General features: G+C 45.1%; 2 protein-coding genes and 1 long non-coding RNA gene across 8 annotated transcripts in view; 1 reads left to right on the forward strand and 2 right to left on the reverse strand.

Moving 5' to 3' along the window:
- MYRIP (myosin VIIA and Rab interacting protein) overlaps positions 1-8,907 on the forward strand; it is a 237,312-nt gene extending 228,405 nt beyond the window's left edge. For 4 of the 6 annotated variants that reach the window (XM_056338718.1, XM_056338714.1, XM_056338715.1 and 1 more), the window contains 5 exons: positions 3,240-3,401; positions 5,064-5,168; positions 5,264-5,324; positions 6,134-6,252; positions 6,939-8,907. In XM_056338718.1, the coding sequence (XP_056194693.1) occupies positions 3,240-3,401; positions 5,064-5,168; positions 5,264-5,324; positions 6,134-6,252; positions 6,939-6,971 (480 nt within the window). In that variant the 3' untranslated portion in view covers positions 6,972-8,907. The remainder of the gene's footprint in view (positions 1-3,239; positions 3,402-5,063; positions 5,169-5,263; positions 5,325-6,133; positions 6,253-6,938) is intronic. The other 2 variants (XR_008821849.1, XM_056338716.1) reach the window with 2 other exon arrangements.
- Positions 8,908-11,068: 2,161 nt separating this feature from the next.
- Positions 11,069-16,462, reverse strand: LOC130148072 (prolactin-releasing peptide-like). Its single transcript, XM_056336235.1, has 3 exons — positions 16,332-16,462; positions 13,371-13,539; positions 11,069-11,652 (listed from the first exon to the last, which is right to left on the reverse strand). The coding sequence occupies exons 2-3, from the start codon at positions 13,516-13,518 to the stop codon at positions 11,474-11,476; spliced, it is 327 nt and encodes a 108-aa protein (XP_056192210.1). The 5' UTR covers positions 13,519-13,539; positions 16,332-16,462; the 3' UTR covers positions 11,069-11,473.
- Positions 16,463-17,101: 639 nt separating this feature from the next.
- Positions 17,102-24,698, reverse strand: LOC130148073 (uncharacterized). The gene is made up of 3 exons (XR_008821461.1): positions 24,468-24,698; positions 21,783-21,956; positions 17,102-17,451 (listed from the first exon to the last, which is right to left on the reverse strand). It is a non-coding gene; the product is annotated as an uncharacterized LOC130148073 (long non-coding RNA).
- Positions 24,699-24,720: the final 22 nt, after the last annotated feature.

A 24,720-nucleotide genomic window follows, 5' to 3' on the forward strand; every position in this document is an offset into this window, starting at 1 on the left:
TCCACACGGTGGCCATGCTCCTGGCTCCTCTCTGGGAGGGGAATTCAAAATGAACAAGGTAAATAAGCTTGGGAGTCAAACACAGTGGGGCTGGAAGGGCAGGAGAGGAGGATGTGTCCAGGAGATGCTGGACGTGTGGCGCGTCAGATCTGGCCCTCTGCAGAATGGTAAAGGCTTCCATAGCAGTTGCTGCTCTGATGCCTGGAGAAGGGTATACCTTGGGCTCGTGGTGAGCAAAGTGGCTTCCTCGTGCTACCTACCATGATACTCATTTCATTGTTACACAACAGATGCAGCCCCACAACTTCTAGTTGGGTTTGGTTGGTCTTTTTTCAGAATAATAGAAGTAGGTAAGTAGATGGAGATGTTCCTCTCCCCATGAAATACTAACACATCCTAGCTCCAAACGCACAGAATGCATCTGGCAGGAGAGTGAATACATAATGAAAATCCATGTCCAGGCTGGATCACATCTTTAGAAAAACTAAGAAATTCCACAGGAGGACAGAAAGCAATTTGGGGAGAGTTGTTCCCACATTTTTCCTGGGGAGACCTGTGTTGTAAACTATCGGAGGTGCATTTTTTTTCCTAAATTGCACTCCAACAATCCCTCCCACCCTTGTGGAGCTTTGGCATCTGTGGTGCTGTGGCCCCTAGTCATTCATTTGGGCCGAGATTTCTCACTGAGCAGAGACTGGGCACTGAGGCAGAGCATTTCTTGCTTTGGCATTGCCCTCTGCAGCTTATCTCTGGTTTACCTTCTCCCAGTGCCTTGCACAATGCATAAGGCATCCCGCTCGGCCTTGCTGTGAACCCACACTACATGTCTCTGCCCTACACAGGATATGCAGTAGATGGCAAAACTTTGTTTCAAGATTTCACCACCACACTCCATGAAAGATTTCTGAGGAGCTTTAGAAATCGAGGAATCCATAACTTTTCCCAGCACAGCTGGGGGCATATCTTGAGCGCAGCATATCCTCTTCGCAGAGGATCTGGGTGTATATAGACAATTTGTTCATTTTTCTCTCTCTAGCATTTTGGGGACTATACACACATCAGTGTGGAGAACGTAGGGCCACCTGTACCAGCACAAGGTCAGGTGGGTTTTAGTGGAAGCTGTACATACCTAAATGAAGTCTCCACAATCTGAATGGGAATGTATGCATGAGGGCATAATTTAGTGGAGACCTACAAGTACAGAACTGCTGTTTGGAAGTGCAATGATTTTCCAGGTAAAGAAAATATTCTTTAGGGAAAAAAATATTTATATCTAGCTGGAAAAATGTTCAGTAAAATTAAAAATTAACCAGTTTAGGGGATGATTGAGTTACAAAAACATTGATGACCTTCCCTTCCCACATTTTTCTGTGAGTTCTATTTTCTTTAAATTCACCACCACCACACTTCTTTGCAAGTACAACTTACTGTGCAGAGAATTTTGGCACAGCATTTAAATGCATCTTTTCTTTAACTTTCTAAAGATGTTTCTGTTCATAACGTTCCTTTTTCTTCTTTCTCAATCTCACGTCTGAAAGACATGATAGGGATATGTAAAAAATCACCTTTTAATCTGAAGCTGTGGTATGTTGCATCACAAAGATGTATAATTTAAATGAATGAAAAGGATAATTAAAACCCACAAAAGCAGGAGCATTTCTATTTAAATCAGCCTGTTAACTTTATGGCCCACCTGTGTCTCCAAGTACTTCAGCAAAGATGTTAAAACAGATCACTTATTTGTTCTAGGTACATTTTTCAAAGATTTCATGCCTGCAGTTAGACTGTGGTCTTACAAGATGCAGTGAATTTGCTTCTTAGCAGTGTCACATACATGAAAAAAATATATCTGTGTTTATGCCTTGAAACAACTGATACAAAGGAAAAAAAACACTATTGCAAGCAATTAAGAAACAATAATAAAATAAAAAGTAATAAAAAGTAAACACTTACTTAAATCCTAATCTAGTTATTGTGCACCACTTTTGATCCATAAAGTCACAGCATGGCCAGAATTTATTTGGATACCTGTTATGTCAAAGGACTGCATGATCTAAAAGTTGTATGCAGATCTAATGACTTGAGTGGAAAACATGTATGAAGTGAAGGTACCTGCTCAAAAACCTAGTGCAGATCCTGTTTGCTTGCCCCTTGGACCATGAAGTCAGCCACAGAATATGTTCAATTTGTGCTAGTTTTGTAGCAACACGGTGTTTACTGCTATTAGTGAGTGAGGCTGCCAATAGGGAAAATGAGAGTATGCATTTCATTTCCACTGCGCCGTTACCAGCTTCATGGAAACAGTCTCAGCTATCTAGTAAACAGGCAGAAGGTGCAGTATTTTCGCACGGGTCTGAACAATTTTAAGCACGCATGTCAAATACTAATGCTTGAAAATGACCCTTTTCTGTAATACGGAGGCCTCCATCTGGCTGTATACCTTTGATTTCTGTGTGAAATAAAAGAAACACGTAAAACAGAGTGTAGCATCAATTATTACTCCAAGGAGATGAATGGAAATGAACCCTTTACCTGCAGTTATCAGAGGTGTCGTAGATGGGTCTAAATATTAAAAGTTTTTTGGTTTTAGGGAGGATGTCCTAATGATAAAGTCTGTTGTTCTCTCTTACGTGGCCCAGATAAGTCTGTTGACCCTCCACCGATTCACTCCAAAGGGCTAGGAGGCTAGAAGGTTTTGACTGCTGTATATTTGTGTGAGAGCAGGATGGAATGGGAAACTGTGTTGTGCATGTAAGCAAAGTTGCTCTTTAAGAAATTAATAATCATATGCTGCTGAATAACTACTGCTGAAAACTCTTGCAGAGCTTTGACTGCTAGAAGGCATTAGGTGTGTTTAATAAACAGCTTCATATGAGGTGTGGCCTGTTGGCTTCCCCTTGCAGACTTAGGAGTTTTGTTATGCAATTGAGTATCGACAATACTAAGCAAGCATTTGAGCTATTTTTTTTTGTTTGTTTGATGGTGAATCTGGAGCAAATCTTTTAGAATACCATTGTAGAATACTACGAAATCTGGAGTGCAGCCACCTCATGCCTCCCTTCTTTTTGTGGATGCGTTTTGAGATTATTCCCCTATGCCTTTCCTCTGCCAGGTAAGTCTCCCTGTAGAGGGTTAGCAAGGAGCAAAGCTCAAAGTTACAACGGAAGATGCAGCCTGCTCAGACCTCGATGCCCACAAAACAGAAAACACTGACACCTCTCCCTGCCTTGGCCCTGCAGGTGTACCTGACAGCCAGCACCGTGTACGGGCTGGAGGGGCAGCTGACCAACCTGGAAGATGCCGCACGCAAGATCAACAGTGTTACTGCAGAGTCTGAGCTGGCCGATCTGGAGGATCAGGTGGCCACAGCGGCTGCTCAGGTTCATCACGCGGAGCTTCAGGTGAGGACGCCCACTCCTCCCTATCTGCAGGTTTCACACCGCCTTGCCTAGCACTCACCTGCTGTCTGCACACGCTTACTTTCAGTGTTCTTTTGTACTGCAGTGGGCTGGTGATCCAAGGATGCTGACTGCATCACAGGAGCTGAGCAAAGTGTAACTGGGATGTGTAGCTCAGCCCAGCCAGGCGTACTGTGTTTGCTTGTTTCTCTCCCCCTCAGCTTATTTTCGGACACAGGAGTGCAACAGCCTGATGCTGCAACACTAATGCTGACCCTGCTCCTTGCTGCCAGGCAGCTCACTTGTCGCGCTCTGTCACACACGTGGCTGTGGTCAGACGGCAGATACAGTCTGAGGCAGTTTATCTGATGGGCAGAGTGTAAAGCACTTCCCGAGAGAAGCCAGTATTGGTACCATTTGACCAGAAGGGCCGACGGCCGCTAAGTGCAGAGCCTAGCACGTGCAAGCCTGCCTTGGGATTTAGCCGCTAAGCAGCACATACCCCAGCCAAAAGGCAATTGCTCTGGTGGGCTGTGATCTAGCAGCTCTCTAGTGAGCTCCAGATGATCTGGTGCTGAAAGCGGAATGGAACGAGGTGACGCTGCCAGACATCAAGGGACTCACACAGCTGGCAGCTCCCTGCAGCCTGTGCTAGGTGAGGTGCTGTGACCTGCCTGTGCCGGGCTGCGTGGGAACTACCTGCTCACTGCACTCAGCAGGAGCACGCTCGGTGCAGGACTGAGCAAAGATCTGAGAGTCTGGCGTGTCCCAGATGTCAGAAGTGCATTCCTACACTAGGCAGCAAACGGTGACGGTTTTTGGTTTTGATCATTATTTTATGGTAAATATGTTAATGGGGGTGAGAGGAGGAGAGAGGCCTGAGCTATGTGAGGAGGATCACAAAGAGGCCAACAGAAGTCTTCTGCAGGGTGAACAGCTTCAGGTGTCCTCGTGAATCAGGAGTTGAGTTACACGTCTGACTTCTCTGACGCTTCTTTCCCTTTTGGCAGCGTTTGTTTCCACTAGTCTCAACACCAGCCTGCTTTCCCCCAGATGTTTACTTCCTGGGACTTTTGGTTTTCCTAGCAATTTGTTTTCCCTTGAGCATTGTTATATAGTGTGTACCTGCATTTATGCATGTCTGTGTTTAACATACATATACACTTAAATTATAAATATTTCAGATCAGATGTGTAGATTTTGTGACAGAGGATGTACTTTGCATGTTCATGAAATTAATTCTGGGTTAGGAAATGTGTCCCACAAAGTTATTCTTTGAATGTAACCTTTGAAAAATACGGCTTGAGTGAACTCAGGATTATGCAACTAAAGGTAACTGGTAGATAACAGATGCAGGTTTTCTCTCCTCCTTTCTTTTTTTCCCTCAAAAGGAGTAAAATGCCTCCTCCTTGGAATCACAAGGTAGGTTGGATTGTTCTGTCACTCCATCTTTACTAACAAACTAAGCCCCTTTTTAACATCAGGACTAAAGAATACAGGAAGGTGTCAGAATTGCTGAAGAAGTTAGCCATCTGATTATATTTTTTGATTAAAGAGGATTTGACTGGGGGAGGGATATATTTTGGTAGTGGCATCCACAGTAATGTTAAAACTTCTTTTTCCCCCTCCCCATCTGTCTGTCTGTCTCTTTTATTTTCTTTGAAGATTTCAGATATTGAGAGCAGAATATCAGCTCTCACTGTTGCAGGCTTGAACGTGGCTCCATGTGTTCGCCTGACAAGAAAACGGGATCAAAGGCAAACAAACCAGGTGCCAGAACATTATGTAGTATTCAAAAATACATTGGGGAAATTTTGCCTCTCTTTCTGCAATGGAGTTGATTAATGCATATTTGTTGTTTACAGATGCATACAATAGACACGTCAAGACAGCAGAGGAGAAAACTTCCAGCTCCACCAGTAAAAGGTGCACTTAAGTTGTTACATATGTTATATAGAGAGTCTCTCTTTGTAGGGTTCAATATAATGTACAGTTCAGCAAAGTAGGGGAAAGATTAAGTGACAAAATCAACAAAGAAAGCCTAAATATGTCTGCCCTCCTCATTTCCCATTTTACTTGCGTTACATAAAATACCCATTAGTCATGTTAAAAAGCATCACCACTTCCTCTTCAGTGGAAGTTGTGACAGTGGCAAATTAATAGCAGCAGAAGCAGAAGGCTGGGAAAAGCCAATAAGCAATGCTGAATACTTGCCCTGCAGCACAGATGATGATGCTCCAGCGTGCCTGGGGTTAGTTTGTGTGCAGTTGCAGTGTTTAATTACCAAAAGCCAGTTGCCACCCTCCACAACCACCGTTACTTAAAGCCTGTGTACGCTGATTTCAGTCCATATGATGTGGCTCAGCAGTGTTCCTGGTATGGTAGGGTATGGTTAAGTAGGTGAATTGGCTTTATAAAATAAAGTGCTTTCTTCTTTCATATTTTCTCCTTTTTTTTTCAAACCCCACAGTGTGTTATCTCTGATAATTCTAGGGCCTACTTCACCTTGCATTATTCTTGTTTTATTCTTGCGTAATTCCACTGATTGACATGGCCTCAAACTTCAGTAAATTTGGGGTATCACAGCCTGCTCTTTTTCTTTTAAATTAAATCCAGGTTTCTTTATGCATCTTAGGAGAAGCTTTATCTCTAGAAGCTGTGACTCTTCAGGAGTATTGCTACATCTGCTTCGATCTGTTATGTGAATAAAATCTCCCTTTTTGTATTTTTCCCAGGTGAAAAAGTAGATGGTCCTCCAGTTACCACTGTCCGAACATTTAACAGAAACTTCATGCTTCAAGGATCTCTAACACAAAGAGCTAAAGAGAGGAAAAGCACTGCCAAGGACTTAATGGTAAACTCAAATGTTTTTTAAAATACTGTTAAAAGCAGTAAATAGAAGATAGCGGTATCTGTATAGGCAGCTATAGTTCAGTATCTTCATAAAACTTCTCTTAATAGTTTGAGGAAAGAATAGAGACCACTGAGGCAGCTCTGAGAAAGTATGACCAGTGTCCTGGAAGGTGTCTGACTATATGTCATAGTATAACAGCTCCTGAGTATCAGCCTGAGTGAATGTACCGTGGCTGCCAGGTGTCCAGCAATGTGCTACACTTATTTTTTTAAAAAATAAGTAAACTAGGGCTTCTGAAACCCTGCAGTTCGGGCTTCTGAACCAAACCCTCAGAGAACCAGCTGCATGCTTTAACTCAGCAGGTGAGAGTCATGCTGAACCTCACTAATTTTTGAGAAGTGTTCAAAGGTTACCGAAGTGGAATTTAAGGGGCGGATAGGCCATGCATTGGCTCTGCAGGGTTTGAACAAATAGGCTTCGCTGGACAGCTGTCAGCCATTCCTCCTACAGTAGCCACAGAGGATAAGGAAAAAAGCTGACTGTCCCGAAGCAGTCTGCCACTAGATAATGTGGAAAATAGGCAGGGAGGTGAGAAGGAAAAGGACCTGGGTCTGTAGAAGCTTCAGTAAGGTAGTGTTGTGTGTCACTCATGGGTTGTTTTTCTTTCCTGTCTCTCTCTGTTCTAGGAACCTGCGATAGGATCTGCTGTGATGTACTAAACTTAGACTTCCCTACTGCCAATAACACACTGCCTAAGGCTGTACACTACAGTGCCTTTACTTAACAGCCATTGTGTATGTCCAGCTGAAAATGGACCCTCAAGAACCCACAAAGCCTCGGTTATAGGGCTTCGTTTGGATACCTCACTGAGAAAGCTGTCCAAGTCTTCAGCATTATGGTCTGCTAAAGGAAACTCTGCCTTAAAGTTCTCACGAGACTCTAGACAGGATGCTGAGTTTCAAAAGCAAGGCTCCACATTTTAAGATGCACTTTTTCTCCCTATTGATTGTACTAAAGTATGTTGTCTTTAAACCGCAGTATGTTTTTGTACGCTTACTCAATCATAATGATAGGCCAATTAATCTGCCAGAGCAGACCTGTGATCCATATTTGCTGGCCTCTTACTATTCACATAGGCCACGTGTCTTGTTGAGCAATAAGAACAACTCTGTGCAGTGTACGCTGCTTTTCAGCTGCGTGGTAGGAGTGGAGAATCAGTGTACCTAGCTCTGCTCCCAGGGAGTCAGTGGAAGTTTTGACAGGGTTTGTAGGAGGAGATGCAATATGCAAGGACTTCTCTGTTCACTGAGGGTATGTTTGGCAGACTTGGTGTTCTAGCTCCAGAGCCAGGTATTTTGCTCTTGGCAGCAGGGGGAACATGGATGTCACGTTGAGCCGTGAATTGGCGGCAGCACATGTGGACCAGACGTCTGTTGAGTTACAGTCCTGGCGTCTGGAAACATCTGAACACTGTTGTGAAACCAACACCTTTGTATGTCTCGCTCTTCTTGGTAGCATAGTCCGCTTGGTGGTGTCCAGCCACGCTGTAGTTCAGAATAAATTATGACCAAATCTTCAAGACTGGAAAAAGAAAGTCAAAGCATTGTGGATGAGATATCTGCTGACTGGCTCTGGTGGTTTGTAGGCTGGCTGCGGCCTCCCGGCTTTTCTGAGGAGGTGGCAAATGTAGCCCAGACGTCTCTGCCTTGACTAGTCTGTAGCCACTGCAGAGTATTTGGGGCCTCTCACTGGGGCCATGTGCACCCCCACCAACGTTGGACCACTCTGAATTGGACTGTGAATAGGAAAATTTCTTCTTTCTTGACACCTTTGAAAGGTGAGCCAAACTGGAAAGGCCTTGAGCAGATGCCTTAGGAGGGAAGATGCTTCTTACATGGTGTCCCCCTCACCCTTTTTGGGGAGGACCTTGCCAATTTGTGGTACTTCTTGTTCCGAACAAGACAAAGGAAGTAGTTAGAGGAGGTGATAAGCCAGTGAATCCCTTATCTTCCACACAAAGTGCAAAGCTGGTACCCAAATGCAGACTGGGTTGAAGTGAAACGTGCTATGAAGGAGGGTACGGGCTGGCAAGCTCCCCTCAGTATCCAGGAATGGTGAGCTCTCCTGAGAGCAGGGGGTGCAGCAAAGGAGAGCTGCTCCCTTCCCTGGGCTCCCAGCAGACACCCACTAGCAGAGTGCCACGTTACCTGCCGTGCAGCGGGAACACAGTCCCCCAGGACACCGGGCCATGAAATGGCTATGGTTGGGCAAGTGTGAGCAGAACTGGGCAAATTGCCTGGCTAGACTGGATTTAGAGGGGCGGGTGAGGAAGGTGAGGCTGGATGGGACGGTTGGAAAAACAGCGCCAGCTGCAGATCTGCCACCCACATTTGACATCTAGCTTGTCAGTACTCTGATGCCGAGCTGCATGTAAGGAACCCTCGGAATAAATACAACCATCGTCCCACCTAGAGTACGTAAGTGTCACTCCATCCCTTCAAGGAATTTCCATCTGCTCGAGATCTGACCCAACGTGGTTTTTTCTGGGTAAAATTATGCCTTCTTTTACTCTCACACAATACTAGTTCTCTGAAATTGGTTTGCACAGATATGAGGGCAGAATTTGGCCCACTCTGTTTAATACATATATATATATATATAAAACAAACAGATTTTATCTATATATGCAATCCAGTAAAGGAGATTAAACAGAGTAGGACGCCTAGTAATTTTTTTGTTATCCAGTCTCCTCCTACTTCCTTGACTGTTCTCATGTATGTATACAATACATTCCCAGGTTCTGGTTTATGCAGGTATGCGTGTTATGAAATGTCATTAATGGTGGTTGGTCTACATATTCGTCTAATAAATAATAACTAATATTGTGTATGTAATATCAGTACAGAAATGACTAATTTTAATAGAATAACTCTTCAGCTTTTGTTCTGTTAGTGTGATTTAAACAAGCCAACAAGGTTTGGAATAGGTTGTTTTCCTTAAGAGGCATGAAAAGCAACTGTTATCGTGTTACAATGTTAAAATATTCAGTCTTCTTTGACAGAAAAATGTGTACTGTGTAGGCATTGAAAAAAAAAACAAAAAAAGAAAAAAAAACCCCACCTGCTAAGGCATTTGGATTTTTACAAATGTTTATTGTGCCAAATATGTGCAAAAATATAATTTACTGTTTTAAAAAATCATAAAAGCGTATGTTATAGCACACAAAGAATTATTTTGTCATCAAGTGATTTCAATCTTTAGTGTTAATATTTATATTTAGATTAATTTTTATAAATGAAAATATTTTAATGGGTAAAATGAAGACTATATGATCTATTTGATTAAGTCTGAGTGAATATTAAGCTTGCCTTGTTGTTGTTATCTGCATACTCACCAAGAATTATTGTCAAGAGAAATTACAAAAGAGTAAAACCAATTTATGAAAAGAATGCCTTTTCAAGGACTTGATTCATAAAGAAAAACCGAAAGTTCTTCTCTGTTGTGTGGATTTATGTGCACTTGGGCCAGGAAGCACGCAGAACACACTGCTGCGTGCAGCGCTCGGGTGCTGCCTGTCCCCACGCAACCCCGTTAAACCCAGGAGATGGGCAGCGCCGCAGAATTCCTGTGAGCCGAGGGGAGGAATGCACGTTCGCACGCTTGGCTCAGATTTTTTTCACTGGGGCTGGGATGGGGGGAACCCTGTTATGAACATTTGACGGTTAGTCTTCCCCAAACTGTCGAGTCCGTTGGGCAAAATACCATCTCAAACAGAATTTCTCAGGCAGGATTTCTGTAATTTTCGCTTGGATTGGTGCGAAATGACAAACTGAGCAAGAACCCTGCCAATAATCTTAGTCTAGCATTTCCAAAGTCCCATGCAATGAATACTGATCAAAACTTTTCTTTATCAGCGTATTTTGTCCACCATGACAGCGTTCATTTAAACTGGCACGTTTTAAGTAACACTTTGGGTCAGCAGACACGTTGTATTATAAATAGTAGTAACTTCCTTATTGTAGTAAAACTCCACTCCTTGCTGACAGACCATTTGCAAAAAGAAAAAAAAAAGGGATAGATTATCTGCAATGATTAATTCAGCTGCTATCAATTTTTAGTAGTAATTCTAAGAAAGCATAACTAGAAATGCAAGTTTTAATTTGTCTTTAGCAGAATAAGTCATGGCCTGGATTTAACCGTCAGTCATTAGCTAAATTGTAAACTGTCTCTTTTGGGTATAAACCATAGATTAAACTGCATTTGAATATTATTGCTGGTAATAGTTATTAATCAAGATTAAACATATTGTGAGTAACAGTTATAAAATTACTACAACAAAGCTAACTACTAGGGGAAGCATGAGTATTGAGCCACAACCCCAGGCTTATTGATGTGGACTAATGTAGGAGATGGTACATGGCTTGTGATCCTCAAAGAGTGACTTGAGCTTGATCAGATACTGCGCTTACAAACACCTACACTGTTTTAAAGGGAACGAGCTAGTTTAGGCCCCTTACACCTTTTGGTTAACGGTGCACGGTTACATGCAGTAGGCACAAAACTGCTCTGAAGAGTTTAGTTAGCCTATTTATTTATTTTCTTCAGCAAGAAGAAAATGCTTATCTCTGATAGGAGCTCCTTTTTGTTCATTAATATATCTCTCCAGCAGTACAGCAAGGATCATGAAGGGTCAGTGAGTAGTTCAGGGCTACATTCCTACAAGTCGATGTTAACAATCTACATAAAGACTATGCACAGAGCACCAGCTTCCATGCCATTAATGCAGGTACATTAAAAATTAGGGAGAGCCTTTTTTCTTTCTTCCAACCATTGCTTTTTATTTTTACATATCAACAGCCATTGACTTCAAAATGTGACAGGAAGGTTTCATTATATACTTAACACCACAGAGTTTAAGTCCCAGCACAAAATCTGTGTGGGATTTGGATAAACCTAATGTTACAAGGAACAGCATCAGGAGACTGGTGGGGATGTAAGATGAAGAACCATTTTTAGAAGCTATGGTGGCACTCAGTACTAGTGTCCATGCATTGTCTTGTACCTGCACCCTGAATGTGTTTCTTTTCGAAGGAACTGGCACAAGGAGTAGAAAGAAGAGCAGCGTGAGATTGCGTGGCAAAAGCAGAACAGGAGGTCTGAGGTGCAGGGGAGGGCACAATTGAAAGAAGAGAGGTTGGGTCACAACTGCAGGGAACAGAGATCACCAGTCATTGTCTTCTGTGTCCGACACCTTTTGTTCCCACAAAGCATTTAAGATGAAATCTAGGTGCCTGCTCACAGGCCCTGGGCTGCTGTGGCTGCTTCTCAGCTGCCTCTTCCCAAACCGACCGATGGGGCGAACACCACGGCCCACATACCAAAAAGGATCGATCTCGGGACCTGGAATTGAAAGCAGTCAGTGAAGCATCTACCACTTTACTCAAAGGCAGCATTTCCTAAACATCTCGAGGGTGCTAGGTGGCTTATTTGTAGCCCAGGGGAAAAAAGGGGAAGGGCTGCAGCCAGACACACACTTTCTGGTGCCTTTGAGGGTTGATTTCCATGTGTAGAACTCAAAGGAAGAGGATTCAGATGTGAATTTTCATCTACCTGGGTTGCCACCAGCAATTCTAACATAAGCCAAAGTACCCATCAAATTCAGGAGGTAGGTCACAGCGTGGTTTAAAACATCTGAACCCTGGAAGAGGTTACAATGCGGTCTATATCCAGAAAGACCATAGTAGCTCCTTGTACCACCACTTTCAAACTCTCCTCTCTTAGCTAAAGTTCTGAAGATCCTACTGTCCAGCCTCCGTTTCTGCTGTGCGCACCAGCTGTGCTATCTCTACAGTCTGACAATTCCACTGGATTGCAGAGGGGATTCCTATGTGAGAGGTAAACATAAAAAGCTAATTCTTGTTCGCTTAGGAAGTTGTTTTCATGGACGACTTTTCTTCTTTTAAAGCATCTGAAGCATGCTTGTATTTGACTTTATTTTTATACTCTAGTTCTAGAGCAGGTGTGGAAAGGGGTAATTTGTGTTGAAAGACTAAGATACAGCAACAGGGAAAATCTACAAAGTGCTGGAGATGATGCCACCCCAAGGAAATGCCAAATCATTTCAAAGCTGGAGGACTGTCAGGAACAAGAATAAATTTCAATTTAAGTGCATTATATATCATCCAAGTCATACGAAAGTCTCAGGCAAGGCAGCAGGATTTTCCCCTGTGCATTTTGATGCTTGAACAGAGAAAATTAAAAATCCAGTTTGGCTGTAAATTTCTTCATAAAGACATCTTTGAAGTCTTTCCACATGGTGTTCAACACCCCACCTGCCCACCAAACCTAAGTAACTTCATTTTTTTCACCTGGGTAGCTAAAAAATGAGGCTCCCAACATCTCTAGTCCTCTTTCATGGGGAAAGGTGTGCCACTGAGACCCCATGTGCCTTACTCCCCACACCCCCTCTCTCCCACTCTACATACAGGTATCAGCCTTGACTCTTTGGGGGAACATGAGAATTCCTGATAAAGATTTTCTCAAAAATCTTTTGGACTGTGTGCTAGCTTTTGCTTGGGGTAGATGATGTTGCCTCTCACCTGGCCAGCCTGAGTTCCTCACAGCATCTCTGAATGAAGACACTTCAACCACTTGTATTTCGACTTTCAGACAACTCATGGTTCCAGACAGAAATGAAGATGTCCATTAAGCGAACCTAAGCTTCTGGCTCTTGCTTTCTTGTTATTGTACAGAAGCAGTTGTGAACTACCCCAGGACTACAGAACACAGCTGAAAATTTGATGCTTAAATATTGGATGTATACTGTCTTACATTTTCTTTGTCATCTTCTGTACATTAGTGTCTCCTCTGGTATTTATAAAAAATTACACTATTTCTCTAGGATAATGAAGGACTGCGAGAACTAGGTTCTGTATATGCACTTACAAGTGTAAATGGAAGTACGGGACCCCACACCACCATTTCACCATAGAAACACCCACATGGATTTGCTGCTGAACTTTGCCTGACAGCCCGGCCCTGATCCCTCGATGCACCAGAGACCACAGGGTCACCACACGGAAGTCCATCACATTACACCAGGTGAGACTCATACTTACTTCTGTTGTCTATCTGATGTTTAAATGGCCTGCTCTGTCCTGAAGCAAAGCTGAGCAATACCAAGAGCACCAGCATGTAGACAGTGACCAGCTTTAAGTGCTTTGGTGACCACTGGGCACATGGTGTCCATGAGATCAGATGCCACATGATGGAGCAGCGGTTGGAAGGCTGTGAGGAGAAAAGTGAAAGCTAAAAAGTGAAAGCTCTGAAGGTGAGGGAAAGTGTCAACCATTAACGGTGTGTTCTCATCCATCAGAGCCATTTCACAACCAAGTTCTGTGAAACGCTGATGCTGAGGATGTCCTGGGTATTCCAATTCGAAGGCACAGGCTCTGCAGTGAGCCATCTACCAAGGTAAGTCTGCAGCTGGAGGTTTTTTCTCGCCATCAGTGAAAGCCCCTGTCACGGCTTCACAGGACGCTTGAGTCCTGGCCCTGAGCTTGCTGCTGACTCAGTGTGTGGCCCTCTGTGACCATGGGCATTGGCCACTACCTTCACCATCCTTTCCTCACTTGTAAAATATGTCTAACATTTGCATTGTGCATGCTCTTTGTACAGTTACATGCATTTCGGTATGAAAGGGAATGCTCCTCCTGTGTCATCGCTCCCTTTCGCAGCCAGCATGCTCAAGTACTATTTCCAGTTATGGTTTCCACTGGTAGACGTCCCAATCCTGTAAATGCACCCAGATGCAAATGGATGGGAAATCCCACCCACGCCCCTCCCCGAGAAGAGTTGTGCAGAACAGAAGGTGCTGAGCTGGGAAAATGGCATCCAGGGGGTGAGGGATCCCAGGCTCAGGTTGCCACTGCCTGCGGCATTTTGTACAAGCTTCCTCGCAGCAGCTCCCCGAGCTGTCACGCTAGGACAGTCTGCCTTGTAACATGCAAGGTCTGCCGATATATTTGACAGCCTGGAGCCTCTGCCTACAGAAGTCAGCAGGAGCCCTGTCTGCTTAAGCGTCACGTACAGTAGGTATACAGGTACAGAGCTATAGGAAATCCTCTCGGCTACGCCAACACGGAGTTCTCCTTGTGTACGGGTAGGATTTTTCCCCTGTTGCTGCCAAAATCTTAGCCTGCTCTCAGTACAGGCAGAGCGGGAATTAAAGTATTTTGATGCAAGATGCTCCCAAGCACACTGCACAGCAACACAACAAAAGCACCTGGAGAATCTGGTTGTGTCTTTCACTAAAATGCAAAGGCAAAAGCTCCTTAACCCCTAGAATTCAGTGAAGGTCTGTTGGGGATTTTTCCCACACTGACAGTTACTTAGCAGGCAGCTTAGAGGAAAGTGATTTCAACCCACAGTTCCACAGAACTGTGAATTAACTTTTTCTAACTTACGTCATGACAATCTCATGACAATCAGGACTAAATGATCTTGGCATGTAACACCACATGGGATAAATTCTGCTTTCACTTTCAGCTGGTGTACATCTCTTGTTGCTCTATATTTAGAAAAGCTTTAAGTTCTGTGAGACAGATGTTTTGAGGAATCTCACTGGTGTGCTTACAGGGCTGCTGACAGGTTTTCCAGGTTACTTGCTGTCTGGTTTTGTGTCTTGTTTTTCTGGGAAGTGAGTGACAGGAAGGAAGAGCTTGTCTTGAGCTCATTGTTGATGAAAGACAAAAATGCAGGGAAAAGCTTTTAGCACAAGTTTTTTCCTAAGCAATGCTGTGTCTTCAGTCTCCAGCAGCTGGTCCTGTGCCAGAATCAGCCATTCTGGCCACCTTCTAAAGTGCTGTTATTTACTGAACTTTTTGCTCATACCCTTGACTGGCTAGAACTTTTGTGAAGCATGGCTCCCACTGCTCCTCAGTAACATGCCACACCTAAATAATCAGGGGGCTCAGCAACTCCAATACTCCCTGATTTTTCCTCCTCCTAATTGTCACACCCCTGTTTGTACGGGGAGAAACCAAGGCAGAGATAATGCCACAAACTTGACCTTGCATGATGCTGAGCACTTCTACCCCCATCTCTACCTTGTCACTAGGCTTTAAGGATAAGCACAAAATGCTTACCTCACAGACCTGCAGCTTTCTTCCAAAGGAGAAATTGAAAAACAAGATTTTGTACAGTCAGTCTGTGTATGCCTTCCATTTCCAACCATTACATGATCACAAAAAACTTTTAAAGCTTACTAGTTTCAACAAAACTTGATGCAATTAAAAGTTTCAGGAATCATTTTTCTCCTGGAGCTCAGCAGAAGTCAGCACCACCACTATCTGGTCAACTTGCCACTTCTGCGTGGTCCCTAAGCAGAAAGAGCCTTTAAATTTTGGCTGAGCAACATCTGTGACAGCAGTCTGACAATTTCTGTTGACATGAAAGGGGGAAGTTAAAGCCACTAGTAAAGTTGCAGCATCACAGCTTGCCGTGGGTCTGCCACACGTGAGCAGTGACAGGCTTCCACACATCAAACTCAAGTTCTGCTGCAGATTCATCAGGTTTAAACCTACAGTGGAGATCCTCAGAAGACAAGGTGCTACTGACTCTTTAAACCCTAAAATAGCATCTTACTCAAGATCAGTGGCTGTGTACACCCCCTCCAACACAAACACGAATAGCTTTCATGCTTGAAAGCAGTACTGGAAATCCCCGCAAGAGACGAAATGCTGGGTGGATCCAGGCCTGGGACCATGGCTCATTTCAGGGCTGAGCGGCACGGAAGGTGTGCTGCTGCGCTGCAGGCTCCTGCCTGTGCTCTCTCTGCAGGGGCACACCACTGCCTGGGGGGTCAGCCGTGGTGCCTCAGCATGGTCTCCTTCACTGCAAAAACTGGACAGAAGTTACTGAGGCCAGAGCACAGCTGAGTACATTAGTGCAGAAAAGCTAACACACACACACACACACACACACATACACACACAAAACCCAAAAAAACCCCACAAGGAAATCCAGCAAGAAAACAAGAGCCAGGACGAGTGCTGAAGCAGATAGAGGGAGGCACTCACCTGTTTGTACCCAAGCTGCTCCTCAGGTAGCCGCTGCTCCAAGCAGAAGCAAGGCAGCTGCTGGGGGCTTGTGCCTTTTATACTGGAAGGAAATGGGCTTGAAGGGAGGGGAGGCGGGGTGGGGGGAGTCAAGAGGTGGGCCAGGAGGACGTCAGCAGTACTAGTGAGCAAAATTTAAATTTAAAGAAGGAGGGGTAGAGAACTGTGGCTCTATTAGAAAGCCATTGATCAGGGCAGGGAGCAGGAGCTGAGGGCGGCGTCAAGGGATAGCGGGGCCGGGGGCCGGCAGGACACCGGGCTGAGGCCCCCCGAGCCCACCAAGAGGAAAGTGGAGGGGAGGGGGCTGCTGCCATGTCCCTGTGGGTGAGGGGACACAGGCAGAACAGAGCAGCACCTCTGTGCACTGAAGAGCCACGCTCTCTGTGCTGCCTGGCTGAGATGCTCTGTCTGAGCGTGCATCTGCAGGGGAAAGCCACTCGTGGCTGGGGATGAGGTGCTGAGAAAGAGGAGACAGACAGTGGGAAGCTCTCAGGGCCAGCAAACTGGAGCAGTCAGTCCACACACCCCTTCCCAGCCCTTGTTCCCCTTGCTGTTGTCCCACCTCTGCTTTTTTGCTTGGGATCTTACTTGATGGCATCTCTTGTCCCATTAATCCCCTAACCCACGGCTGGCGTCAACTGACCCGTTCCTCAGGTTTAGGCCATACTGCAACACAGCACCCAAGTAGCTGAGGAAATCAGTTGTGGTTCAGTGCTTAAGCAGGGGCTTACCAGTTTTGTGGCACAGGAAATTTCATCTGCACGAGGCTAATATCTGGAGCAATATTGTATTTCTGCAATAGGCATCTCTTCTGGACAGCTGTTTTTAACTCTGTCTCTTGACTAATGTGTCATTGCAATCTTGCTGTTACAGACCTCGCTGCTTTAATGGCTCAGACTGTGTTTACCACGAAGGTTTGTAGCGGAGCAGCAGCTGAACTGCCAGGTGTTTCACTCCTTCGGCACCATACTGCAAAGAGGCTGAGATGTGTAGCGTTACTGGGCTGCCTGGGGACCGAGGCTCTCCTGCAGAGATTTTCACAGACACAGGGTTGTGCTCTGCTCCTGGTGAGACTGACTCCCTGAAAAACAATTTTTAAAGCTGTGCTTAGAAGAGAGGGCTCTGAGGCATGACCCAGTCCATAAGCTGAGACTGGATAAGAAATGCTGGAATTCCATTAATATAAAGTGCAAGGAAGTTCAGTAGCAAATCTAGTTTTTCTACAGAGATGTTTCCAGCTGGGAAAACTTCAAAGTACAAATGACACTATTCCACTGCAGCCACCTTCCAAAAGAAATTAGACTATTCTTTTTCCTAGGGGCAATTTGTGGGGTACTGCTAGAAGGAAGCCTGACTGAAATTTTGCCTGGCCCTGCCCCTACTCAGTGTCCAGGTATCAAATAGATGACACCACCACCACCAATGAGGGTATGGTCACTAGTTGTAGGGATTAAAATAGATTTCTCATTTATGTGTAATAGTTTGCTCTCTGGGCATGTGCATGAACACAAATGGTAAAGAAACCTGAGAAATACTCTTCCATTCCCCAATTTCCACCTAGCAACAGCTAAAAGAAGTGCCTTCCTCATCCAAGTTTTCAAGAGTTTACTCAGACTACTCAGGATTACAACTACAAAATATGAAGAGCACTTCAAGTCCATGATAGCACAAAAGGTCTTTCTACAGCTAACACAATCAATAATGTATATACATGCTTTCTTCAGCAACCTCCTTTTAGCATGTTCCCTTTGAACCTTGCAAACGCTCCCTACCTAAAAATCAATCTGTGTCCAAGAACCAGGCGGTGGCTCTGCTTCTGCTGTGCTAATTTTGCGTGCGTGCGTGGCAAGGGTATCTGCTTAGTAAGTAAAACCCTTCATGGTTTTGCATCATAGATCTTTTCCCTTACTGGTCTTCACATTGGTTTTGACCAGAAAATGTGGGTATCCTTTCTTGATCTCTAGTGGGCAATTGGTGGAGCGAGGGCTTTTTCTCTCCAGGATTATGTAGGACTCTGTCTTGTTTTCCTGTTTTGCTAAGTGATCCTATCATCTTAACACAAAAGTAAAAGCCTTTTTCATCCCATTCACTCTTCCTAGACTTGCTGGCACTGCAATGGGAGCCCTTCAATAGCACAGATCATTTTCACCGATTGGCACCTACATGGAAATTACCAGGTAAGGTAAAACTGTGCAATGTGTTCCTGGTAACATGGTTTGCTTATTGGTAAATGTTGCCTGCAAAATAATATGCCATACAAAAAAAAAAAAATATTAGGAGAGCCAGCGTTTAAAATGCTCTAATATGATCAGCTGCGTTTGTTCTGGCCCAAGGTCCATCTACTGCAGTATTCTGGTTTTGACGGTGCCCAGCAGAGAACATCTTTGGGAAGAGTCTAAATACAGGGCAGCACATTTTGACATTCCCCACCAGACTATTCTCCCAGGCCCTTGAGTCTTGTGGTCTAGAGGCTTCCCAAGCCAAATGTTTGTGGCAGGTAGCCCTTAATGGACTTCTTTTCTTTCACAGCTGCTTCTTGAACCCATGTAAATTCTCAGCACCCACAAAATCATGAGCCAAGAACTTCACAGCATTCTCCCCGCTACAAGAAGGATCACGACCGTGCACCTGTTCTGGGCATGCCACTTGTGAGTTTCAAGTACTTATTTTTTCATTTTTGCTTTCATTCTGCCTTCATGAAGACTAATAAACTGTGACAGTCTGTTTAGATGAGCCTCATCAGGCATTTCTCTTACCACAGTGCTACCTTACTCCATCCTCATTGACTGTAAGTTATCAATTCTCTCCACCAGACCACGACTGAACTACCAGAGTGCTATATATAGTACTCAGAAGCTTCAGAGAAATTGTCCTGACTTCTCGGGGTCTTTTCAGGCAGTTGTTATTTTATTTCATTTTGTTACCCCATTCAGAGCAGGGCATATGGTTTGGCCAAGGAAAGCAAGTCAGCTCAGGCAGCACAGAAATGTGAAAGCCACTCAGATCTGGAAGGAACTGAAAAAGAGCTGTTGGGGAAAGAGGGTCGTGAAAGACTGAACCAATATCATCTAGAGGACAGCTTGGTCTGTAGTGAAGGCACAGAGGTTTGCGTGTTAAAACCTTCATCCTTTTTCTGTTTTCGAGTGAGGCTGGGCACGTGCTCTCTTCTTTGTAAGATGATCCCCCAGAAGGGCTCAGGCCTCCATCATTTCCCTGCCCCACACAAGACCCAGGACTCCTGCATGTAAAATTCTTGTGTAGGTTATGGGACCCAGAAGCATGACTGTGCCCACTGTTAGCTGGAGTGTTGCAGTGTCTCAGTGGGCTAGCTGGCTGGGGAGACACCGTGGGATGCAACCTCTTAGAAAGGCAGCAGAAACACAGCTGTGACGGGCTGTGGTAAGGACAGCAACTTCCCAAGGCTAAGGAGAGGTTGGGCTCCTGGACAGGAAATGATGAGGAGGATGAATGTCAGCAATGGTGGAATGTATCACCTGAAGGCTGGAGTGACCCAAGAGGATGAGGTCCAGGGTGCCTGCCACAGAGGAATATTCCTTGGGAAGACAGCTCCAGAGGCCAACAGTGAACTACAGGTTTGGTGCCAAACTCTACCATCTAGTCTGCCCAAAGAGCTAATCCAAAATTTCTTTTTTTCTGTACTTCTTTTGCTGGTAGGAGCCTTCCACAAACAGAAGGTGAAAACCACCAAAGCAAAGACATTTGATGCAGCTGGGTGGAGAAAGATACACTTTTTTTTTCCCCAATCACCACTTTCATTGTTTCACGTACCAGTATGCAAATACTTTGCAAATGCCATGAACTACTGCCTGATCCATGAATCTATGAATCTGCCCAGCCTTCTATGCCAGCGTAGAGCATGACTTCTGAGTGTGAAATATTAAAACGTTGCTGGTCTGATTTTGCTTAGCCTTGAATGAGAAGGAGGGAGAACAATGACACTTGCGCTGGCTGGAGCTGAAAATTCTTATCTGACATTAACTTGGAAGAACTTGATGATTGATAAGAGGCCTGGTTGCACTAATTGAGTTTGGAGGATTCATGAAAAGTTATATTCAAATCTGTTCAGAAAACCATGTCAATTCAAGCAACTAGATGAGACTGTTAATCATGTATAGCTTTACACTGAAGCCATTCTCTACTAACATTCAGGTTCAGAGAAAAGCCAGGACTGGCTTTATTTTGAAGCTGTATTTTTGTTAGAGAAAGAGGCCCATCTAGTGGTTAAAACAGAAACTATCGTCTTGCTTTCAATCATTGAACAAGGCATTAACCCCCCACACGTTTCAAATGAAAACGTGTATTTTGGTATCTGTCCCATGTAATGAGACTAAACCAAACTGCATATAACCCAGATTCTGATAAGTTAGACTGGATATACAGGTATATACCATGAGCACAATTCCCAATTTGCCCAGTTCTCCCAGATAGCACGTGTTTACCGGAACAACTTGTTAGCAGCTGGGCAGCTCAAGCATAGGCTACAGCTCAGGACATAAGCCAGTCTCCCCAAGCCCTCCTCAGCACACTATGGAGGCTTTGCACCAGCGTTAGAGCTCAGATGGAAAAACACAAGTCAGGCTTGGCACGGTTACAGCCACCTTCAAAACTATTCTGCTGACAGTAAAGATAGAGGGATGTTTTCTTCTGACACTTTTGCTATTCTTCCTCCCTGCTAGAAAGCCACCGTACAGCCTTCTGCACACAGGTTTGGGAGGTGCAGCTTGCAAACGGAGCTGGGTAGCGTAGGAGGAGCAGGGAAGATTAAAGTTCAAGAAAAAAAAAATCAAGGATGGAAGTACTTTTGCCTATCTCAAGCATCCAGTGCTTTGATGCTATTTTCAGGAGGCCACCGTTAGGCCAGCAGAGTCACACTTCTGGCACTGGAGTGGAGCAGAATTTGGATATAAAGTAGTTGCATTGGTGGAATACAGGACAGAAGTTAGTGCCGCTACATGCCATTTCCACATTTCATGTACAATCACTTTGTCAGGCATCTTAAACTGCTCTTTGAACACTGCGTGCTTCAAGCAGTAATTGTCTGGGTTTCCAGGCTGTTGCAGAGGACAGGTCAGCATGCCAGTTTGTTCTTTTCTGGTATGGCAGACTGCAGGGACAGGTATGGGGGATCTGCCTACAGGAGCAATCCTTAATTAAATTAAATTTTGACTTTGTAAAAGCTCCTAAGGAATAAAACTTTCAATATTAGGGTGCTGCACATGAAAATAATAGTAGTATATATTAGAACTATGTCTGTAGGAAATGAAAAAAAATGATCCAGTTATAACAGAGGACATTGAAAACAGCTGAAGGTAATGGCAGCCTCACATGTACACACATGCAAAGACAGACATTGTACAGAGTCCTAAATTAAAGCAGAGCTTTAGTCCCTACCATGTGGGTGACTTGTTTTTTTCCTGATGTGATGCTTTCTCATGGCATTCCCAGACTGTATTTCCAACACAGCAGTTCTCTGGAAGAACAAAGTTTCTCCCACTGGTCTGGGTTACTTGTTGATCCTAAAGGGCAGCCGAAGTACTTCTGAGAATATCCAGTGAAGGTGCAGTTCTGCACTAGGGCGACAATTTTTACAAAAGTGTACTTTATGGCTTTAGTATATCATATTTTTCATCTGCATGCCAGTGAGTCCCTGGTTTTAGTGCCTGCAGTTTATCCAGTCATAAATAACCTCTAATGATTCACATACAGCTTGGCAGATGAACAGGAATACAGTAAAAGTCAAGCAAGGGGATTGCTATTCAAAACCAGGTCTTGCAGCTATTACATATCGTGAAGCCATGACCAAGATAATTAGAGATGATGCTCTTCTTTTCTGCCGCAATAGTTGCCAGGTTATACACTAGTCATGGAAAGGCAAGAGTCTCATTCCCATCCATTGCTTAAACTCTGATGTCTGACAGATATTAGCAGGTGAGATTAACTCCAGCCTGAGCTCTAGGATGATTAGCCGTAATCTGAAATTTAACAGCCTAAGTGACAACGCCTCTTGTTTCCACTTAGGTTTTAAAACTATTCTAATTGTTTCTACCTTTTTTGTTTGCTGCGGTGCCATGTCTGCTTGGCCCACCTTTCTGCAGTCTGGTGTGGCTGGAAGCCCCCATAACCAGGACTTCCGCAGATCTATTGTCATGAGTGGCCGCTCAGGAGACATGGGAAGGACTCAGTCAGGACAAAGCACCTCAGGACAGCTGTCAAGGGGCAAAAGCAGAAGCAGCACATCTCCAGCAGGATGCTACCTGTCTCTGCCCACTGTGACCAAAGTTTGGTGCAAGGCTCTGGCACAGACCATGTTTGTGTCAGAACTAAGTGACGGACATGACACGGAGACCTGCAGCTCCCTCTGAGGACGACAGAAGAGGGAGAGATTTTTGCATTGACGCAGCCTCACAGAGACCCCATGCCAATGCATGTGGCCATTGCAGCAGGCTGCCAAAGGAACAGTAAGTGTGCTGTCCGCTGCCTTTATTTTAATTGCTGCCCAGCGCATGCCAAGCTGTGCAGTTAGGGTTTGTTTCCATTCCCTCTGCAGTTGTCAAAGTTTGCACTTAAGAACTGCTCACTGTGGGTTTTTTTAAGGATTACAAAGTCACATCTTCTTGGCTTATAAAGAAGCCTTGTTGTTTCTCATTTGTCTATAAACTGTACAACAAATCCCACAAATACCCAATGAGCCCATAGGCCTGGGTTAATCCTGCAGTGAGAAGTACGAAACTATTTTAAAGGCATGAGGATTCAAAGTAAGCAAAAGAACAACCACAGTGAGCAGCCTAAACCTGCAGGCTTGGACTTGGGTTTTGCATCTGAAGGCCCACCGTCCTCTCATCACGGCCAGGGCTGTCCCCAGCTTCTGTTCTCTTTGGTTGTCCCAGCACAACTGTTGCAGGATTGTGCAAGTGGAGTAGATACGAAGTTTTAACCTTTACTTTTTAACTCAAATCAGTTTGCTCATCTGGCTCACTACAGTGCCCCACAGTGGTACTGGCCCAGCCAAGGTAACAAGAACCAGTGGCTGGGGGAAAAACAGGATGACAGACCTGCATGGCTGCTGGGGAAGTTTCATGGGATGATGATGGGAGAGCAAAAGAGACAATAAAATTTTGTACAGAGATGCAGAATTTTCAAAAATGCATCAGGGCCAAAAATTCCCCACATTGGTAGTAATGTAAGTTCTCTGAGAGAACTGCTGGAGACATACCAGGAACATGTCCCTGAGAGTGGGTGTCCTGAGCTTGTACAACCTGCCCAGAAGGTCTCTGAGCATCTAGCTCAGCATCCTTAATCCATGGACATTGTTCAAATTCTGGCAAGCCTGTGACCGAGACAGGCCCTTTGGGCTCTGTAATGAGCATCTCCCCATTCCGCCATTACTGTCCAGCAGTGCATTTTGCAGCTGCTTGGGAAGGAGTTAAGACAACCCTCTCCACGGCCCATATTGCACCGTAAGGCTTTATCAGGGATGGTAGCAAAGGGTGAGCAGAAGTTTTGTACCATGGCAAGTGGCCTTGCTTGCCCCAAGGTAAAAAAGAGAAGCTTCCTTGCAAAGTGCCAGGACCAGAAACTTTCTTAATGTATGCTGATATTCATAATACTGCAGTGCTGATCCAGGCCTTGGATAACAGGAAAGAAATATCCCTGTGATTTAAGAGGACTGAAGGTTAGCACAAAAGCCAAAAAAAAGAAAAAACAAACAAAAAGGGAAGAAATAAAAAAAAAAAAAGGGAGAAACAGGTTCTGGCAGTCGTGCCAATGCAACCAAGTTATTGTACATCTGCAAAGCCATTTGTCACCTCCTGAGGCCCGGCAGGCTCCGCAATGCCAGCAGGCCCTGCCAAAGGCACGCCTTTCCCCCTGCAGCCCCCGCACCCCCGTCCCCCCACACCGGGAGGCCAGCGGTGCCAGGCGGGCAGCGGCAGGCAGGGGAGCCCCGCGGGGGCAGTACCCAGCCGAAGGGGCACGGGCGGTCTGGAGGCGCGTCACCCAGCGAGGCAGGCCGGGGGGAAGGTCCCCATACGTTTGAGTGGGTAAGGGGACAGGGGAAGCACTCCCCCCATTCCCTACCAGCTTGGAAAGTCAGCCCAGCGGCCGGCAGGAGCTAGCTCGGAGACACGGAGGGAGCTGATGAACGGCACCGCCAGCACGGAGGGGACCCTCACTGGGGGTCACCCCGCCAGGGCCCGCGCCGTCCCTGCGGGCAGGCAGCGTGGGGAACCAGGGGCTTCAACCCCGCGCCGGCGCTCCGCTCGGGGGGCGAGCAGGCGATCCCCTGGGGCCGGCGGGGCTGTAGGGCAGCCCTGACCCGCCGCCCGGGCCG

This window comes from Falco biarmicus, chromosome 4, assembly GCF_023638135.1.
Source record: "Falco biarmicus isolate bFalBia1 chromosome 4, bFalBia1.pri, whole genome shotgun sequence".
NCBI classification, from domain to species: domain Eukaryota; kingdom Metazoa; phylum Chordata; class Aves; order Falconiformes; family Falconidae; genus Falco; species Falco biarmicus.